Raw genomic sequence first — 16,639 nt, 5'->3', positions numbered from 1 at the left:
GTGCCAGGGATCTACATTTCAAACAGCATACCTCCTGATTTTTCTTCACTAGATGAGTACACATATGAAGTGTCAGTTAAGTTTAAGGGATATACTTTAATATTGTTGTGTTTGCCCTATGTGGCTCAGTTTTTACCATTTTCTACACATTTTTTAGTAATTTTGGTGACAAGTGACAAGTATAAATATTTTCTTTTCATTTAATCTTAAGGCTTACCTCCTAAACTGATATCTTGAAGATAACCAACCCATCCATATTTTATATAAAAAAAAAAAAAACTAATACCCTTCAGCAAATAATACTTTAAAATTAAGAATTTTATTCAAGATTTAATATAAGTATAAAAAAAAGTTATAAAATCCAGCATGAAGCCTATAATGTTTTCTTATTAATCTCCCTCTTTTTTTATATAGTTTTACTTGTTTGTGTTGGTTGTTAATGCAAATGCATTCTACCCTGTAGGAGTCAGGGCTGTCTAGGCAAAATAAAGCAGTAATTTATTCTGTGTTATGCAAATTAAATGGTCTACTAAAGGCATTTATATTATGGAGTATTTGACTATTAAATATTTTTGTTTTCAAACCAGGAAGAAAGACATTTATTGTATCAATTTTTATTGGCTCTGCCGCACGTTTCATGAAATCGCCCCTTCTAGCAATTAGGCTCCTCTGTAGGACTGCAGAACAAGTCTGAGAACTCTCCCGAGTAAAAAACACATTTCACAACTTAGCCAAAAAAAAACAGTTGCTGTCACCGTGCAGATTAGCTGCTAAGGGTCCATTTCCTTCCAACTTTGCGCAGAAATAATCATGGTTTGATTTACGTCATCCCTGCAGATTGGAGAAAGTTGATTTGCTGTTTACTGGGCTGGTAGATTCAGGGAGGTTCTTCCTTGCGGGGAGGGGGCTATGAAAGCCCTATGTTATTTCATTGCCCCTTTTCTTTCCAGGACAGGGAGTGTCACTTGCTCCGGAAGCAGAATTGACAACGCTCAATCATTATTTTGACAAATAATTAATAGTTAAAAGCTATAAAAGTGGATTTTGCCTTAACAAACATCTCAAAATTCACATTACTTATGTGTTTATCATAAATAGAATGTAAATCCACCTGTACTGCTATGTAAAATAAAGATCTGTCATTCAAAGTGAAAATCAGTTTGAACTAGCATCAGGTCAGATGTTAAATCTAACATTATGTTAAATCAGGCTCCCTATGGTAAAATTTGCATTTTATTATGCCCTGCTTCCTCCAATAGCCATGCAGCTTTCAGCACAAGATAGTTAGGAAGGAAATTTGCACTGCTTCATTAGTCATTGTAGGGCAAAAACTACAAAATCGGCAAAGTTACAGGTATGTTTTTTAATTACAGCTTTTACAATCATGTTCATTATTGTCATCATACTATGTTCAATTATTGTCACTACTCTCCAGTTATATGAATTTAAATCATTACACAATGTGGTCTTTTTTTTGCCAAAATGTACACATACAAGTAGCATATCTTAAATGTCCATAGTTTAAAACATATTTCCTTTTATCAACTGGAAAATGAAATTACAGTCAGTCTCAAAACTTAGTATGAAATGAACAAACGGTTTAATACACACACATACGTACTGTACATACATACATACAATAGCAGTTATCATAAAAATGATACAAATAAAATACACACGTTTTACAAAGTCCTGACCCAAGCTTTCACATCTCTAGATGACTGATATTATGAAGTTCACTCTGAAATGACAGATTTTGGCATGCATATTAACACAAATGCTTCCAATCTAAACTTTTTTTTTTCCTGGTTGGATCAGGAGTTTCTCAATAATCACTTTCCCAACTCTTATCATTGGTCCTATTCCCATTTGTGCATCTCATCTTCACAATGGCTTCACAACACATTAGTGTGCTACATTAGCCTCCACTTCAGCACATTTTCATGTAGCTGAACGTTATCAGGAGTATTTTCTCCTATCAGTTGATAATAAATCTGCCATTTCTCTTTAACAGTAATGCTTTTCTCAATTTCATAAAAAACTGTAAATTCATTGTCAATATTGCCGTCTCAGAAGATGAAAATGAATTTACGATAGGCCATGGTCACTTTCTACAGATTCAAACATGATCATCATGCCACAACTATGGAGAGAAAGAGACGCACAGGGAGAGAAATAGAGAGAGAGAGAGAGAAACTGATGGAAAATGGACATTCACTCTATTTTGTCTTAAGAAATCATTCACACACTGTCTTTGAATATTTGAGGACAGATGGCTCCAATGCTGTTGGCCGTCTTCTAATGTGTCCATTTTTGCTCTTCAATATATTTTTTTTCTTGAAAAATTTGTTTTTCTTTAGACTGAAGTACAAGTGGGTTCTAAAAGACAGAAATAAAATAATTAGAGTAAAACAATTATCAGAATTATTTGTGATTACAGGTCATGCTGCTTTTGGGTAAAATTCTCACCTGGTGTGCTTATGTTTAGCAAGAGTATGTTCTCACAGAACCCGACTCTCCTCTGGGGCCGGGGTTAGCTGATAAAGAGAAGAAGGAAATTAGCTAACAGAGCTCTATACTGTAGTTAACATTTAATTTTATGGATGCACGTAAAGATAAAAGACGACAGGCAGAAGTCCATAGGTATAATAATTTTAAAGTCATTTTCCACATCAGGAAAATTCTTAAATTCTGTACTTTTCGAACACGCATTGCAAACCTTCTACTTAACCCTTGTTCTAATGAGATGCAAATATGTTTCTGTCATTATTTGGATTTTTCGTTTTTCTAACTATATTATATTATATTAAAATACCTAAACAATTTGCAACAAACAATTTGCCTATAACTGTGTCCGTACATAATGAAGCTCATTGCTTAACGACTGAACCATGCTGTGCTGCAGCTTCTCACCTTCACTCTGGACCTTCCTCAGTGTGACAGAGGGGGTCGAAATAGCAGAGGCACGGAAGTTGGCAGGTAATGTTTCCGAGGAATCAGAGGTGACCCCGCGGAGGTCCTTCTCCCGGAACATCTTCCTCCAAGATGGTGAGCGTGTAAATGTTTTTGTGCCATCCTGTAGATAAAGAAAATAACGGTACTGATTCAAAAACCCCACAGGATGCACAGCAGAGAACATCTATTAGACCCTCCTAATGAACTAGCATTTGACAAAGCACTCTCTTTTTGACAGCTAAGCCTTAAATGCTGTAACTAAGCAATTAGCGTCCATGTAAACACAGCTGAAACACTTTTGCGTGCCAAAGATGTGCAGGCGGTGGCATATGCACAACGAAAACTTGGCTTCCCCTATAAATAAGAGTTATGGGGCGCATTTCACCTGATACGTTTGTCATTCAGAAGAATTTGACAAGTGTGCAACAACGGCTCTACTATAGAGTCCTAATCAGGTGGGTTAGATTAAAGTTACAACTGGCAACAATGATGTGGAGTGATTTTCCACTGACTGTTGCCTTTGTCATACCTCATCAGGCCTCCTTTCTGTTCCCATGGAGATCAGAGCATTGTACTCCTTCTCTAGGAGCTGCCTCGCCTGCGAAAACACAAATCAGTCAGACATCAGCTGAGAATAAAATAGGGTTTTGGAGTAGAGTTGCATAAATAAATATTTATAATAAGCAATAAATATTGTAGTTTATGTGTAGAGCACAGTACCTGTGTGTTCTGATTTGGTATCTGAAGAAGAAGTGCCAAGTCTGTGTAGTCAAACGTGTCATCGAGAGCCAAGAGGGACCCATGCACCCCACTTTCTAAAAGGTTGTCTGCAAACTCCTTCAGACCGATGGACTGCATCCAACACATCACTCGCTCATTGGACCAAACCATCACATCTGGAGAGGCACATAGAAAAAGGGCAGAAGTTAGGCAACATCAATAAGGAGATTGATAAAGTGCACCACATTTATTGGCAGAATTATCAACCAGTAATAAAAATTTGTTTAACCTTCTATAGACTAATGGTTCTAAAGTTTGAAAGTTTAAAGGTTCCATATGAACATCATTGTTTTGCAGGAAGATTCTGTGATATTAATAATTCCCCTCCAAACCAAACTTTAGAATCTTGTGACAATTCATAGTTATGAAACTCCGCAAATGATTAAAAAGTTGTTAAGAGAGGAGAAAATGTACAATGTTGGTAAAAAAAAACAACAAACAATTTAACTAACTTCCACTAATTCAATAAAATTAATAGTGTATTAATTGTTTTTGTTTTAAGCATTTAGTGTAAGATCTTGTTTCTGCAATAAAATACATGCTTATTTTTGGACTTTTTTGTCACATCTTCAACATAAAAAGTAACAAAATCAAATGATTTAGCAGCTACTCACCCGTGTTCTGATGCTGACTTTCTTCCCTCCTCCTCTCTAACTCTTTCCTGTCATAGTTGAGACGCTTCAAGCACATGATCCCATAGTGAAGACTCACCCTAAATGCAGAAAATAACACATTTTATCCTGTTTTCTCACAACTACAACAAAACACAATTCAGAAGTGCTGGAAAAGTAAAAACAAGAAACAGATAATCAACTTCTGTGTCTCACCTATGGAAACTGTCCACCATCTTCAGCTGGCCTCTCAGTTCCTTCTTGGTGAGGTGATCAAGCATACGGGCATCGACCAGCGACTCCATGAAGTAAGAGCGATACTGGGGTAGACCAAGACTGGGAAGCCATTCATTTCCAACCCACTCATGGTTCATGTCCCCATGGGCCAGAATCTGGAAGACCAGAGGATTGATTTATAAATTTCACTATTCTTCAGCTTTTCAAAGTATCTCACAAAGAACAAAATAAAACTTGCTAGTTAAACAGATCTGACATCCAATTTGTGTCAAAAGCAGCCCTCAAAAAACATAAGACGATATTCCTTTAGTTCTATTTGTCATTTTTTAGACCTCTACCATCTATCAAGAGTATCACCCCAGGGCAGATGTTGGAAACCTGCATTCATTACATTGACTTTATATTACACATAAAAAATAGATAACAGTATTTGTCTTCGTCCTAGATGCTGCCAGTTGCAGATGCTTCTGAAATATTTTTTTCTCACAAAACACAACAGTTTTTTCTTAAAATAAAAGTTACTAATTATTAATAATTTTAAAACTGTTAGCCCAAACTATTGATCAAAATAGTTTGTTAATGAAGATGCATGGGGAATAATAATTAGAATTATTCCAAATGGCCAACAGGAGGCGCATGACTGCTCATAGAGAAAAATACATTTTAATTATTAAGGAATGTAACATTTTTACTAATGAGTTTGTGACTTTATTGGCTTGTATTTTATTACTCCTAAAAATATTTTTATATTTTAAAGATATATATTTTTATTTACTATTAAACAATTAGGCACATAATACTATGGGACATGGCTATTACCCCTTTTATTGTTTTTAATGTTTTATTCTTTTCCAGCATCAGAAGCAGAGGGGGAAGTGTTGGTGAAATCACCCTCGTCTCTGTCACTTTCTTGTTTATTTCCATTTAACTTCTACAGTATGGTACATTGTAATATATCCAACTCAAAAAAGGTTCAGTCTAATGTTAATTTCACAAATGTTAGAAGTTGTTTTACAGGTGATGAGATTTTCCATTTCAACTGGCACGGTATTGCTAGAAAAATGTCCTGAATAACAGCATTTCAAGCACAAAAAAACAAAGAAAACAAGAAAGAAAGAAAACAAGCATTAAAGTTTCATTTTCTGTGTTATATTTTGGGAATGAAATGCTTTTACTGAGTTAATCCCCATTTTGTAAAAGCGCTCAAGCTAATTTACTTTTAATTAATAGGGTAATTGTCATTCACTAAAGGCTGCGACACACAGGACACCTTGGAATAACATGTTAGTTTAAGCCTTGTTAAAATAAAATCATTCTATTCTCACCTGATCCCAGCTGAACTCCTTCTGCTCCTTTTTAGTTTAAAAAGAATGTAAAGAATAAAGGGAAAGAGAGTTGGAAAGAAAAGGAAAGATCACCAGGTAGAAGTATGATGTTTTTTGCACGTGTGTGTTTATGTTTGTTACAGTGAATCAGTGCCAAGACAGAATGGAATGGAAAGGGAAAGCAGAAGAAGGAAAAGCTTTGTTAGTGAGTGAGAATTAGTGGGAAAAAACACAGCATTAAAACAGATTTCTAGGGAACAGCAGGGAAAAGTTGAAGCCAAACATTCCTAATCAGAGACAAAAAAAAAGGAAAAAAAAGCTTTATTCAAATTGCTCACTGTGCAATAAACTGGTTTGTTAATAAAGGTGCTCTTATATAAGCACCGTGAAACAAAAACTGTTAACATAAATGAATATAAATCATAAATCCTGATTAGATATCATCAGATTTAAGCCTTACTGGTTTGGTGGCAGCAGCGAGTGACTCCATCTCTGCATGTGTCATCCAAATATTACTGGTCGACTGCAAAAACAGAAGCTAAACTCAGTCTCCTTTGCTCACATCAGAGCGCAGATTTGCTACAGTTTTTCACTAAGGCTTACAGAACGAGTGCTGGCAGGTGCTGAGGGACTCGTGAGGGAAACCATTTCCTGGATGGCCAGACGAAGCTTGAGCCTGTGCAGAGGGTTGCTGATCCCGATTTCCCTCTGAATCTCCGTATCCGACAGGTTGGCCATGATAGCACCACTCTTCACGTTGGCACGGCAGGCTGCCACGTACCACGCAGGCATCCCGACCCACAGCTTGGAAAACAAAGAGTGGGTGTTTAAACTCTTTAAGCCATTATTTGTTCTTAAAAAAACAACATACAAACCCCAAATACAGTATATAAAAGTAGGAAACTATTCTTTTTCTTTAGGCAAAAAAACAAAGGGTTTATGAATAAAAAATATATGTGTTACATTTTTCATTGTTTGCCTGTTCTAGTGTGGTTCAGATATTTGAAGAATGCATTCTTTTTTTATTTTTACACATAAAGGTTTGGTAGCATGGTAAATGGCCTGTACTTAGATTGTGCTTTTTCAAGTCACAGGACTTGACTAAAGTGCTTTACACTACATTCAGTCATTCAAGCATGCACACATTCAAGCACACTGATGGTGGCCAGCTAGATTGTAGCCACAACTGCCCCAGGACATAATGACTAAAAGCCAGAGTTGGGGCTTGAACCGACGGTTACAACCTCCTTCATTTAAATCGATTTTTTAAAGATTCAAATATTCAGCTTTGAGTATATTCAACTGTAGTGGCTAACTTTAAGCCATTAGCTATATTATGCAGGATGCTTGAAAGTTGTTGGGATAATCTTCATTTTGCAACGGGGCAACTGAAATCTTGTCACAACCAGGTCCTGCAGGATTAATTGACACTTATGAAACAGAATTCTGTTGCCCAATATTTCCAATGCTTATTACAGAAAACATAGAGATTAGTGAAAATATTAGCTGGTGACCAGAACGACAGGATTTGGAGAGGAAATAGCAAAAAAAATTTATGTCGTTCAACAGTGAATACACCATATCTAAGAGCTGCAAAATTGTGTTAGTAATATCTCTCTTAAGCGTCGGGGTTAAGAGTAAAAGTTCTACTCATAAAATTAAGGAGGGTGTAAAAAAGGAGTTTAAATAATAAAAAAAAAAGATATGTACCAGAAAATGTTATTTTCTAAAACATGTTAAGACACAACTGAGATACATTTAGGCAGTGAGTGAGCAGAAGATCACACAGCAAAGAAGATTTGTTTTGTTCTAACAAATTTTTACCACAAACATGCACAATGTAAAACTGTTTCAAGTCTGTTAGATATTACAGTTAAGCTAATAATTTACAGTCTACACAGAGGGACTCCAACTTTAGTAATCCTAGCCACACTACAGTAACACTGCCAATCCCTAATATAAAATGCTAAAATCTATAATTATAACCTTCGTCATATAGTAAAACATGCCTGTGTAAGTTCTCAGTCATCTGGGTCATGGCAAAGATGAAGCAGGCTTAAATCTGAGGTAACAGGACTAAAAATCTAGCATTAGCTGACAAAGACTCCTGGATAGGTGTCAGAAGAGAAACACTCAGCGAAGGCTGCCTGCGCTTTAAGTCAGTTTTGTAATTTAGTAAAAACTTTTTTTTTATTATTTTGAGTCTGCTCCTGACATAATTTATATTTTTTTATTTTAAAAACACTTCTGATATTTTTAGAGCCAATATTTCAAGCTAATACTAAGGAAAATGGAAATCTACAAAAAATGGTCCTGAGAACGAAAAGACTTTATTGGTTTTCCTTAAATTAGCAGATTTATCTTGAGGTTTACTATCGCCGAGATGCCAGTTAGCTCATTTCCCAAACAAGCAATGTTCTGGAAGAATGAATTACATTAAATCGGAGGACATTTAAAGTAAAGTATGTCAGTACAGTAGCTCGGCAGATCAGGGAATGATACCTACCTCCAGCCATGTGACAACAGTAGGGCCATCCCATGAGGCAAACGGAAGACCCTGACGACAAGCTTCTTCTAATAAGTCATGCCTGGCAAAGAAAGTGGAAAACAGAGGTTTAACAGAGATTAATTTCTTCATATCTCACCTTACACATGTCTCTGTTTATAAATAACATTAAACATGAGATGTTCACACCACTACAAGGACATTTCCTTTATAGAATCAGTGATACCACAAGCCAGCTTGGTGACACTTGAATGATTAGTATGCGGTACAAATGAGAAGAGTGTGGAAAGATGGTTGGTCTCACTTCTTTTTGCTGCGACGATCTTTCTCTACTGTTCCCGTCCCGAGTTTTGCCAGGCCCAAAGGATCAGCTGAGCCAAGGTCATCAGAAGGAGTGGACGCTATAGAGGAAATAACTGTTCAAGTCCACTGTACTGTATATATTCCTACAGTAATCAAAGGTTACAGTTTCAAGCACCACCAGGATTTTAGAAAGTGAAGATTTCAAACCTGGAACTAAAATGCTGATTCTGCAATTGAAAAACTTTTAAATTAAATAACAAATATGGTGCAGTCTGCTTTGATTTCCATAGAGCAACGTCCCCAGGAGATATTGGAGAGGGGTTCACACTTGATCCATCATGGTATTTTGTTGACAGTGTCTGATAATAAACTTCAGAGTTTACAATCCTTATTTTTGTATATTATTCATCATAGACAAAACATTACTGATAAAATATACTATTGTTTTCTTGCTGAGCTTTGTCTGAGGCATTGCAACCAAATCTCAACCAAATATATATATATGTTGATGCAAATCTGAAAGGCAATAAAGATTATTTAAAGTCTAACCTCAAAAAGCTCTATATTAAGAGTTTTAGGGTACATATCTTCAACATAATCCTCTATCTAGTTATGTCTACTATTTAAAGAGTAGCTCACCACATATCCAACTTTTATTTGCAGATACTCTGTATGAACAGGGCCCCAATGGATGCTATATCTTTACATTTAAGTGTGATTTTTTTTTTTATTCTGCAGTATTGCTCTAAAAACCATCAAAATGGTTGAATACTGGCTACTGCAGTCCATACATTTGGGTGTAAACACAACTTACTCAGCAGAAGCCATAGTCTTTCTGTCTTAGGTGAAAGTCACTCAGGACATTATGGTAACAGCAGTAGTTCCAAATCACTCTTTGGTCGCTTGCCAAGAAATATGAATAGTAGGGATGTACGATATATCGCAATCATATTGGTGTCGGTCAACGTTTTTAATTTTTAAGCATATTTGCATCAGCCCGATAAGTAAAACTGGCCTGAAGAAATTTTTATTTTTATAGAGCTGCTGTTTTGGGTCATGGTTTTCAATGGGTAGAGATATTTATTATATATGACATCAGTAGATATCGATTATCTGCCATAATGGCAATGTTAATATCAGATAACAATATCGGCCCAGATTTGTATTCATATATTTTCAGATAGGAGGGATTTTGACATTTGCTCAGCAGTCTGTGACAGACAGACCAGCAAGGATGAAGAGTCTGAAGCTTTTACTGTCATTGACTGAAATCACATAATAAAGGAAAGTCAGATATAGCAAAGAACTTATTTTCCTATGCATTGAAAGTGGTTGGAGGCAGCAGTATGTAACAAACTCTACATTAATTAATGATAAGTTAGTGAAACCCTCTTGCAACGACAACTGTTTAAAATGTTTCAACTCTTTTGTCTTGTGTGGAAGGCCTGTGTGACCCAAGGTCTATTTTACATGTCAGAGTCCCTTTTATTTTATAATTCAAAATATTTTTTAAGATAAGGGATGCCAGAGTGTGACTTGCAATCACTGCCATGTCTGTGTTTTGGTTTTCATTACATCATCCATCTATCACTGTTGTTTATCGTTTCCCCTGTGTCAAGCCCATACTGCACCCGCTAAGGGTATCATTAGGTCAGCACCTTGAAGCAAACAGCTTAAGCTAAAAAAGCTTGTGACCCACTGGGCTCCACAATGCTTCCATCAACCTCTGACATTGAGGGGGAGGAAAACTCCTTCACCTAAAAAGACCTGTTAGTAGCTTTAAAACCAGGGTCCCTCTGCTCACTCTCCACGCTTTGACTGACCACTCTCGTTGCATTTATCAAAATTTGTCGTTAGGCGGGTTTATGGGGGCTAGTTACACTTAAAAACAAATCCAAAAAATTATATTATTCACAAAAATGTGTCTAATTAGTATTAAGTAAATGTCACTGAAAACATTTTGAAGATAAAGAGGAGGAGCTTGTCTCCACCTGGATACTTTTCAGTTATATTTTTGTTTTGTATAACTTTCACTTTTTCGGTATATCTATAACAGCGATTAAAAAGACAGTTGGGTGTTCGAGAAGCTTTTCTATTGTCCACAGACCCAATGATGCAGATTCTCGCCCAGGTGTGCCGATTCTTCCCTTTTCCTTTTTGCCAAACAGGCGCCCAATGGAGGACTTAATGCTTTTCTTTTTGCTGGTTTTGTGAAGGGAATCCTGGCTTGCAGTGGTGGCACCATCTGCGGAGAGACTGAACAAAAAGAAAAGAACAAAACACAGGTTAAATTAATGATGATAAATGCCGGAGAGTCTTGCCCACAGGGTCTCATTTTTTGCACCTGCGGAATTCGCGGTGGTCGTCGAGGCCTGCTCCCGGGTGAGTGTGAGTCATTCGGTCCAATCGCAGGGCTCGAGGGACGGGCGGAGGGGTCGAGTCGATGAGGGCAAGTGCTCTGCATTCTTCACCCTCTTTGCTATTCTGCATATTAAGATATTTTTTAGACTTAAATAGATTCCCTCGGTTTGATACCAGAGTTCAGCCTCTGCTTTAGCTGGAAGTCAGTACCTGTCTTTCAGTCTCTCTGGCAGGGGAGTGAGGGAGGCGGGGGGTGGAATGACCAGAACTGGGAGGTGAAGGAGATGCCAACGTTGAGGATGTCAGTGAGGGGGTCATATATCCTCTTCCCATGCTGTCCCGTCCTCCCAGTGAGGATGGAGGAAGCGGTGAGGCATCAAGAGCCACGCTGCTGACCCGACTCTCGATCTCCTCTGCCCTCAGCTCCGTGCTTTCCTTCTCCTCCTGAATAAGCCTTGGACAAAAGAAGTGACAAACTCCTGAAACACTGAGTGTTTGGGGCTCCAAATACATTCTGGGTTTCACGTAAGTCCCTTTATAGACACAGTATAATGTTGTACTTTTTTTAAAACAAATGTAAACTGACTATATAAACACAGACAATGATTTTCCACTGAAGGAATTCATAAAATATACATTATTTAACAGTAGAGAAAAAAAGGCATCTAATTTTACCCTGATTAAAATTACAGGAGGCACAGGAATGGAGCTTGAATTCAGCCTTATTTTTTTTTTTACAGTTTTTGTCTCAGATTCTCAAGCAATGAATAGAAATTAAGTTCCAAGGGTTTTGGTCTCACGTGTTTATATATTTTATCCCAATATTAGTGGTTAGGCATTTGTTTTGCTGAAAAAAAAATCAAAAAACATCCTACAAACCTAAAAATCTAAGTTGAAAACATGAACCAGCTCTTAAGGTTTCAGTACCAGCATGGCATTAAAAAGATCACTAAAGAATGCATCAAAGCAAGGAATCTTATTAAAAATATAAAAAAGTAAATAAATAAACCAACCTAATTACCATTACTGATGTCACAATATTTATTTAAACATGTAAGCTTGTTTTAGGCTTGTTTTAGAATACATTCTATCCTAATTAAACAATAATGTACTTTAAAATAGAAAAATATATATATAATATACTGTTTTCTAAAATATTAACTCTATGCAGTTTATTTTAGTGATTTTACAGAAAGGTCTTGTTAGTATTTTGCAAGTCTGATGCTTACTTGATCTCCTTATTTATGGCCTCCAGCTGCTCCTGTAGCATTATGGCCAAAGTCTGAACATCCGTCTGTCCGCTAGGAGAGAGCAGCTCAGATCCAAACAAAGTCTCTCTGTCCTCTTCATCATCAGAGCAGGCACCTTCAACACCACCCTCAAACCCGGGAGGCAACATGTTGCCACTGTCCCACTCTCCATACTAATAAAACACAGAGTTTTTCTCATTACAATTTGTGACTATGTCTTTATAAAAAGCTCCACTGTATGAGCGTGAGATGATCACCTTGCCACCATCGTCCCTGGCAGGCCCCCAGCGGCCGCGATGGGCCCGCCTGACCACCACACCGCTGGAGGAGTTGCTGTAGCCGGAAGGGAGTGAGCCCCCACCCTGAGGGTACCGCAGCTCCGAGGCACTCCCTGGAAGAGATCTTCGAAAAAGGGTGGAGGGAAGTGAGCTCACGCTGCCCGCCCTATGATGAGATCCAGAATTCATTTGTTATGCAACACTTATTGAAATGACAACATGACTTTGATTTACAGGAAGATTACATAAAGTGAATGCAACGTAATATACAGTCTATTGGTTTACATCCAGTGATCATGGAAATAAAAGTAATACAGATTGATTTTTTTTGGCAAAAGACCAAAACTACCTATTGCAAAAGTTTTTGATATGCAGACGAGAACAAGTGTTACACCTCAAACTTAGAAAATATTGTTGGCTTTCTGTGTAAGGTAACCTGTTTCATTTTTCAGATTTTACAGATTCAGATATTTCAACTCATCTTTGCATCAAAACCAATGTTTAATTCAAGATTCTCAGCAAGCTGCACCAAACTTTGGCCCTTTTTGTAGCCATGAGTAAGCTTCGGATCATGGTTTGGTTGGATATTTGACCACCATTCTTGATGGAGGCAGAACATTTTTATTAAAATGATTGGTTTCCTGCAAATCCTAGTTCTTAGCTGTATTACAGCGATCAGTTATTTAACCATCTAAGAAAATAGATCAGCCTTAATAAAAAAATGTTTAAGAACAAAACCTTGTAGCATTACGGATTGACTTTGTTCATATCCTCGAAACTACAGTTCATCTAGTGTTTTTGGACAAAGTGAAGCTGTTTTTTTTAAGAACCTGGACTCTGATGGTGTCGAGAAAGAAAAAAGCTCCACCTCTTAAATTTATACTTTCACAAACAAGTACCTCCTGGCAAAGGGCTTTATGGTTGGACAACACTGAGATCGAGCTGTTTGGCCTTGAGGACAAAAAGTAATTATGGGAAAGTTCTAGCAATACTTTGAAAACTAGGAAGACTACAGACCAACATGGTGCTTGAAGAGAAATAGGGACAGAGAAGCTAAGAGGTTGGGAGTTTTAGAGAAGTTTTAACCATTCAACAGATAGTAGCAATAATCCCAAATAGGTTGGAATAGATTACAGAGACTAGCGTTAAACTTCTTGAATGGCCCAGACCTCACTCCTAATGTCAATTTACAGACAGCACAGAATGTATCTGAAAACCAACTATTTTAAATGATGTGTGGTCAAGCATCCAAGGGTTCGCTTATCAACAGAAAGCCTGTCACTTCTTTATTACTTGCAAAATTGAAATGTTACTAAATATAAGTGAATCATAATTTTTAATTAACGAACCATTCCAACTTGAACAAAGAATTGTTGGAAAACAAGCATAGAGTTAATATGAAATTTATGTTAATGATACGTGCCTATAATTATCTAACCAAACAAACCTAAACCTCTAAATAAAGTATTTTAATTGCGGAATATCTCGCCAGATCAGTGCTTTTCTAGGTACAGCATGAAAGATATTATTAAAGAACTGAAAGTTTATTTATACAGCAAATTTAGTACCAGGAGAGTTTAAAGTTCTTTTCATGAAAGTACTAAAGGCTTAGTGAAGAAAGGTAGCAGATATTATGGTTGGGGGTGAAATATTTCTCATCAAATCTATTATTTTAGTCTGTTACTCTCAAAAAACCCTTCAGTTAAATGTCCGTGGTGGCTAACCTGGAATAAGAGGAGCCAGGTCGGCCTCTTAGCTGATCCAGCTCCAGTTGGACTCGTTCAAGCTCAGCAAGGAGTTGATCCTAAGGGGAAGAATATAGGATAATAATCAACTTTTTTTTTTTTTACATGCATTTTACAGTTTGCATATGTGCCAAAAAAAATAGAAGATCTTGTTAGCGCACCTTGTTAGCAAGAAGATCATCTTGAATTTTTTTCATGTTGGCCAGTTCCTCAGAAAGAGCATTCTGAAGGTACAAGCAAGGACAGAATTGTTCTTCTAATTGTTCCTTTTCTTAAAAATAATTTATCTCTCAACAGATTTCCTCTCACCTTCTCTTCCAGTGCAGCCATTCTTTCTTTGAGGTGGAGCTGAAGCCTCTCATTGGACTCGGACAAAAGCTTATCCACCGTATCTGAGAGGCGCTTGTTGTGTTCGTCGTTCATCTTCTCCCGTTGTCTCGCCTAAAATCAAGTTATAAGAGAAGTTATCATTACAAGAAAAAAAAATTAAAATAGATGAGACAGAAGAAAAAAGAAAAACTATGTCACCCTTTGTAGTTCTTGATTTTTCTCCTCAAGTTGGGCCTCCATTTGCCGTAGTCTCTCCTCAAAGTTTCCATGCCGCTCTTCTGCCTGAAAACAAGTCATATTTCTAAATTATTGCAGTATTATATTGGGAGCAGACAGAAACAAATACCTTTATAGTATCCATCATCAGACCCTTACATTTTGGTTTAAGTATCTTGTACCTTTGTATTAAATAAAAAAAAAAAACTTGCCCCTGAGGAATAACAGTGAGAGAATTACAGTAGAGTTGAGGTAGAGTTTGCTATGATTGTATAACGACTTCAAATTCTGATTAAATTTTAATTAGAATCCAGTTCTGGACTTTAAGCCATTCTGACACAACAATATTACAAGCGTTCAATTGTGACTCTCGCTCAAGTATTGGGGTTGTTGTCCTGCTTGCAGGTAAACTTTCATCCCGATCTCTAGTTGTTTGCTTCTTCTGATTGGTTTTCTTCCCAGGTTTCCCTGGAAAGAAGATAACCTGTCTTCCCTTCCTCTTCTACCCACTTTCTTGTGGCAACTGAAATAAAAATACCACCACCGCATGATAGTCCCACTACCAAGTTTCACCGTGCTGATGGTATGGTGTCAGTTTTATGCTGCACATGGTCTTTTGCATAAAGTCTGAGACGTTATCTTTCTCTCTTATCTAACCTGAGCACCTTCTTCCATATATTTTCTGTGTTACTTTTGGAAAAACTGCGATCAGAGGCTTTAATGTCTTTCTGACGCCAAAAGATTTCCTTTTGCCACACTTCAGTAAAGGTCAGACTTCACAGAAGAGGAGTGCATGATGATGGAGATTTAAGATTTATTCATGTCTCCCTTGGGTGAAATTTGTTCTGTACAGTAAAGAGCCGCCCAAAAATCACAAAAACTTCCATGTGCAGATGATGGGTTGAAGAGAGTTTGGTGAGATTTTAAACGGCTGCAGTTTGTGGTAAAAAAATATGACACCACATGCATAGATTACCTTATTGAGAGCTGCAACTCTCTGAGCAAGCTGTGCCTCGATTTCAGGCAGCGTTTCTGCCCTCTGCAGGGTCTGCTGGAGCTTCTGCTTGGCCTCATCCAGACGCTCCTGCAGCTGCCTGTTCTTCTCTTCACTCTAGCCCCAGAAAAGAAAACTCAAACTTATGAGCTCTTCACCAGGAAAATACCCATAGAGATCAATTTTAATATCAGCTATAACACAAAGTCCCAATGAGATTTTTTTTTTTACCACTTTTCTATGTCAGAGTATTATAGAAAAATGTACTTGTCTGTAAAGGGAGTCCTTGCTGGCCAGCTCATTCTCCAGCTTGTCTTTGATGTCATGGAGAGAGGTCGCCTCCCTCTGGGCACTAAGATACCTGCAGGCAATACAAACAAACGTGTACTGGAGGAGGAGAAGCTGGGATGTTCAGTTTATAACATATTTTAAGGCATAAACTACAATAAGTCTGCTAAAAAATACATTTACAACCAAAAGCAACTGAAAGGCAAATGTTTCCAAAGCTGGAAACATTTATGCAGGAACAGGAGATAGTGTTTTTGTTTTATTATTTAAGGTACAAATACTATAAGGTATGTCTAGTTAGCACAGTAGATGTTTTCACGTTCTGTAATGTGACAATAAAAGGAACTCTCATATAGAAAATTAAATTATGAATAATAAAGTCTTCTCAAATATATCATAAACTCAGCTCTAATGCAGACATTATCAGCTATATTCAAGCACTACAACAAACTGGAGCAGT

General features: G+C 37.1%; 1 protein-coding gene across 1 annotated transcript in view; it reads right to left on the bottom strand.

Moving 5' to 3' along the window:
* Nucleotides 1-1,477: 1,477 nt before the first annotated feature.
* ppfia3 (protein tyrosine phosphatase, receptor type, f polypeptide (PTPRF), interacting protein (liprin), alpha 3) overlaps nt 1,478-16,639 on the bottom strand; it is a 36,446-nt gene continuing 21,284 nt past the window's right edge. Inside the window, exons 10-32 of the mRNA XM_015400053.1 lie at nt 16,159-16,252; nt 15,874-16,008; nt 14,880-14,963; nt 14,661-14,792; nt 14,513-14,575; nt 14,331-14,410; nt 12,586-12,772; nt 12,308-12,501; nt 11,289-11,532; nt 11,062-11,201; nt 10,825-10,973; nt 8,719-8,815; nt 8,415-8,496; nt 6,512-6,712; nt 6,369-6,431; nt 5,909-5,935; nt 4,563-4,738; nt 4,350-4,447; nt 3,676-3,851; nt 3,485-3,553; nt 2,914-3,076; nt 2,470-2,537; nt 1,478-2,379 (exon numbers count right to left, since the gene is read on the bottom strand). Of these exons, the coding sequence (XP_015255539.1) occupies nt 2,485-2,537; nt 2,914-3,076; nt 3,485-3,553; nt 3,676-3,851; nt 4,350-4,447; nt 4,563-4,738; nt 5,909-5,935; nt 6,369-6,431; nt 6,512-6,712; nt 8,415-8,496; nt 8,719-8,815; nt 10,825-10,973; nt 11,062-11,201; nt 11,289-11,532; nt 12,308-12,501; nt 12,586-12,772; nt 14,331-14,410; nt 14,513-14,575; nt 14,661-14,792; nt 14,880-14,963; nt 15,874-16,008; nt 16,159-16,252 (2,707 nt within the window). The 3' untranslated portion in view covers nt 1,478-2,379; nt 2,470-2,484. The remainder of the gene's footprint in view (nt 2,380-2,469; nt 2,538-2,913; nt 3,077-3,484; nt 3,554-3,675; nt 3,852-4,349; nt 4,448-4,562; nt 4,739-5,908; nt 5,936-6,368; nt 6,432-6,511; nt 6,713-8,414; nt 8,497-8,718; nt 8,816-10,824; nt 10,974-11,061; nt 11,202-11,288; nt 11,533-12,307; nt 12,502-12,585; nt 12,773-14,330; nt 14,411-14,512; nt 14,576-14,660; nt 14,793-14,879; nt 14,964-15,873; nt 16,009-16,158; nt 16,253-16,639) is intronic.

This window comes from Cyprinodon variegatus, unplaced genomic scaffold, assembly GCF_000732505.1.
Source record: "Cyprinodon variegatus isolate N-32 unplaced genomic scaffold, C_variegatus-1.0 Scaffold1066, whole genome shotgun sequence".
In the NCBI taxonomy this organism is placed as follows: domain Eukaryota; kingdom Metazoa; phylum Chordata; class Actinopteri; order Cyprinodontiformes; family Cyprinodontidae; genus Cyprinodon; species Cyprinodon variegatus.
The sequence above is the reverse complement of the archived record's forward strand: the minus strand, read 5'-3'. Positions and strand labels throughout refer to the sequence as shown.